We start from the raw sequence: 3330 nt of genomic DNA, 5'->3' as shown, positions 1-3330 counted from the left end.
AACCATACTTTGTGATAACTGGATGTATTAATAAACTAAAACAGATGTCACATAATACCTAATTTATAATTTGATTTGTTCCCAAAGTGTGTATAATTGAGTGTTTTACGGCACTAAGAAAAATAATAAAATAGGGAAAAATAATAATAAAATAATAAGGGCTCATTTAGACGGTGCGAGAACTCGCATGCGAGTTTCATTACATTGCGTTATTTGATCGGTCGACTGAATTGATGTAACCTCAATGGTCCGCAATGTAACTAAAATCGTATACGAGTTTGCGCGCCGTCTAAATGATCCCGATGTGTGTAAATGTGTAACAAGACATGCCCCTTAACTCTCACTTAAATCTCCTACTCCGTTTCAACAAAATTTCCATGAATTTATCAATAGATACAATTAAGCGTCAGTCAAGTTCCTCTTTAGGTCATTAAAAACCGAAGAAACCGGGGTGTTTCTTTGAGGTATTGCTAGGTATATGTAATAAAATAGGAAGGGTAAAAAAATATAACGTAAAGTTAAAACCACGATATAACACCTAAGTGAATTTCTTAAACTTAATAGGTAACTATTAAAGTAATACATTTATAATAACAAAAAATATAGGTACATTTAGTAGGTAATTATTAATATTGTTGTGTGTTTATTAAGTTTTCGAAATTCACTTCAGTGTTTTGAAGATAATTATAAGTTTGGTACTTTTTAGTGTAAGACTAAGGGTTGTATGGCATGGAAGAAAAATAAATTTTAAAATAAAAACAATTTAGTTTATTTTTATGGCATTAACAAAGTTTTTTCCTCATACTATAATACATCGTTGGTACTGACATCGAATTATAATTAAACACTAATATTTACATTTGGGATGCACTAATACCTTTCTTAGCCAGGCGGCTTATCGTTGACAGGCTAACACCTAGTATGCTAGGATCAATAAATAAATTACACAGCAATTGTTTAAAGTAAGGCTATAGTCTTGATCGATACGCGGGAAACAAGTAAACTCAACAAGCCGACGCGAGAAGATCACGAAACAAATCAGGAACCAGTCTTAACTATTCAGCTAAATGTCGCGACATCTATAGAAATAATCTCTTTTTGGTACCAATCTCACTTCACATAACTCTGGCGCTACTTTACCTTAAACATTTAAAGACGCATCGAAAACAAAAATCACAGTTAACACAATTCGATACTCTATTCGTTAGAGCCTAAAGCTATCATAACTCCTCAACATAATATTTACAAGCACTTGATATGAGACGCACTCTTTACAATTCTCTAGTAACTATTTAATTCAATAAATAAAGTACGCGCATATGGCCTCACAGTTCGTAACACATAACTACGCTGCCGACCTGGAAGGTGTTCTTCAAGGCAGGCAAGTTGGTCTTCAATATATGACGGAGACTGGCCGCCGGAGCTGGTCGTCGTGGGGGCTGTGCTGCGTCGGCGTGGCGGGCGAGACCGGTGACGACGGAGCGCCGTACTGCGGGAACAGGGGAGACGAGAACGGTTTCGGCGGCCCCGTCGGCGTCGTGTACAGCGACGAATAGAACGAGGACACTACAGCGGCGGCGGAAGATGACACCGTCGGCATTTTTTCCGCCGTCGGCGCCATCAGTTTGGAGAACTGAAGATGATCCAACTGATGTGGGAAGTATGGCGACATCGCAGGGTATGACAGCGAATCCAAATGTCCAACACCCGGTGCTGGGCCTGCGAAATATGGCAGCGGGAAGCTGGGGAACGCTCCTGCGCCAGGCGCTCCTCCGGAGGTCGGGGGCTTGGGCTTCCTGCGTGGCCTGTACTTGTAGTCCGGATGCTCCTTCATATGCAGAGCTCGCAGCCTCTTAGCCTCGTCAATGAACGGCCTCTTCTGCATTTCTGACAACAGCTTCCACTCCGCGCCGAGCCGTTTAGAAATCTCCGAGTTGTGCATCTTCGGGTTGTCCTTGGCTATCTGTCGGCGCTGAAGTCTGGACCAGACCATGAACGCGTTCATCGGCCTCTTGATGTGCCCCTCGGACTGCGGCGAGGAGGCCGGCAGCGGCTGCGGCACGCTCGGGTACTCCGGCAGCATGCCCGGATGCATGGAAAACGCGTAAGGATGATGGCTTAAAGTCGACATGATTATTTCAAGTGTCGAAGACTTTAAAGCATTGATTGTAAGGTGATTTATGGCACAATGCGGTGAATAGCACTAAGAGCAGGTGAATGTGTCGCGTCGAAGTCGAGCGATAGACTGACGGGATAGCGAGGAGCTCGCGTGGTTATCGGTGCGAGGGGGGCGCGGCCTGGGGCGGCGTGACCGCTGCCAATAGAGGGCCCGCGTGTAAAGCCTGCGCCCCTCCTCGACACTTGTGTCCGTCTTGCTCACTCTAACCAATTCTACTTATGTTTGTCCCCCTCTGTCCAACAACACCCTGCACCGTAGCTTGGAACAACCGTACAGCTGTTTGGATCTGTCGCGGGCTCGGCGCTCAATGCATCATATAACTGGTACAATAATGGGCTATTTTAGACATTTCTTTTGGAATGAAAAATATGACAAAACTTGCCCGAATCAGGTGTATTCAATGCTTTCTTGGATTCTTTCAACCTTATTTTCCTTTCTACAATAATGATACCTACTCTCGCAATATTTTATGTTTTAATTAGCACGTATTAAATTTGTTCTGATAAGTTTTGAATTTGAGAATTTAGACATTTAAAATGTCTATTATATTATACTTAATTCATAAGTTAAAAAATAATTTGGTTATTAGAATAAACAAACAAATAGGAAAATTGTGATTTTTCTATCGTATCGTAAGAAATGTATACCTATTGTATTAAATTACTTATTGCATAAACAGAACATTTGAGAAACCTTGGCATAGGTACATAATTCCCCAGTTCAATACCTAATGTTACTTAGATACCTATTTATGAATTAGGTATTTTCAGAACAGCGACTACAACCCTCCAATTAAAAAGAGACACAAACAGTATATGTAAAGAGAGACAATAATGAAACAAATTGGAGGAGGCCTTTACCCAATATGGGGTTCCTATCAAGTCTTAGTTTAAAATATGTACACAAATATAAAATTAAGTCTAAATATTTTACTAACTAATAAAAATAAGCTTAAAAAAGAAAATAGATAATAGATGAAATAAATTAAGAATTAATAGTATGTATACCTAAATGATACCAACTTTGTAAACTAATAAGGAAATAAAGAGGCTTTTTATTATTATTATTTCTATTTTCAGAACTTGCCCAGCAGCTCTACCTTGCTAACTACTCGATTGTAGAATAATGCGTAGAACTTATTAATTAAGTAC

The 3330-nt window shown here is 40.1% G+C and overlaps 1 protein-coding gene across 1 annotated transcript; it reads right to left on the bottom strand.

Moving 5' to 3' along the window:
• Positions 1-745: 745 nt before the first annotated feature.
• LOC134647801 (transcription factor sox-3-like) lies at positions 746-2506 on the bottom strand. Its single transcript, XM_063502127.1, has one exon. It carries the CDS (start codon positions 2129-2131, stop codon positions 1394-1396), a length of 738 nt encoding a protein of 245 aa, XP_063358197.1. The 5' UTR covers positions 2132-2506; the 3' UTR covers positions 746-1393.
• Positions 2507-3330: the final 824 nt, after the last annotated feature.

Source organism: Cydia amplana, chromosome 5 (genome assembly GCF_948474715.1).
Source record: "Cydia amplana chromosome 5, ilCydAmpl1.1, whole genome shotgun sequence".
Classification (NCBI taxonomy): Eukaryota; Metazoa; Arthropoda; class Insecta; order Lepidoptera; family Tortricidae; genus Cydia; species Cydia amplana.
This window is presented reverse-complemented; position numbering and strand designations above follow the sequence as displayed.

Coding starts and splice junctions, on each gene's coding strand:
- LOC134647801 (XM_063502127.1), bottom strand. CDS start 2,131: ATGTCGACTTTAAGCCATCATCCTTACGCGTTTTCCATGCATCCGGGC.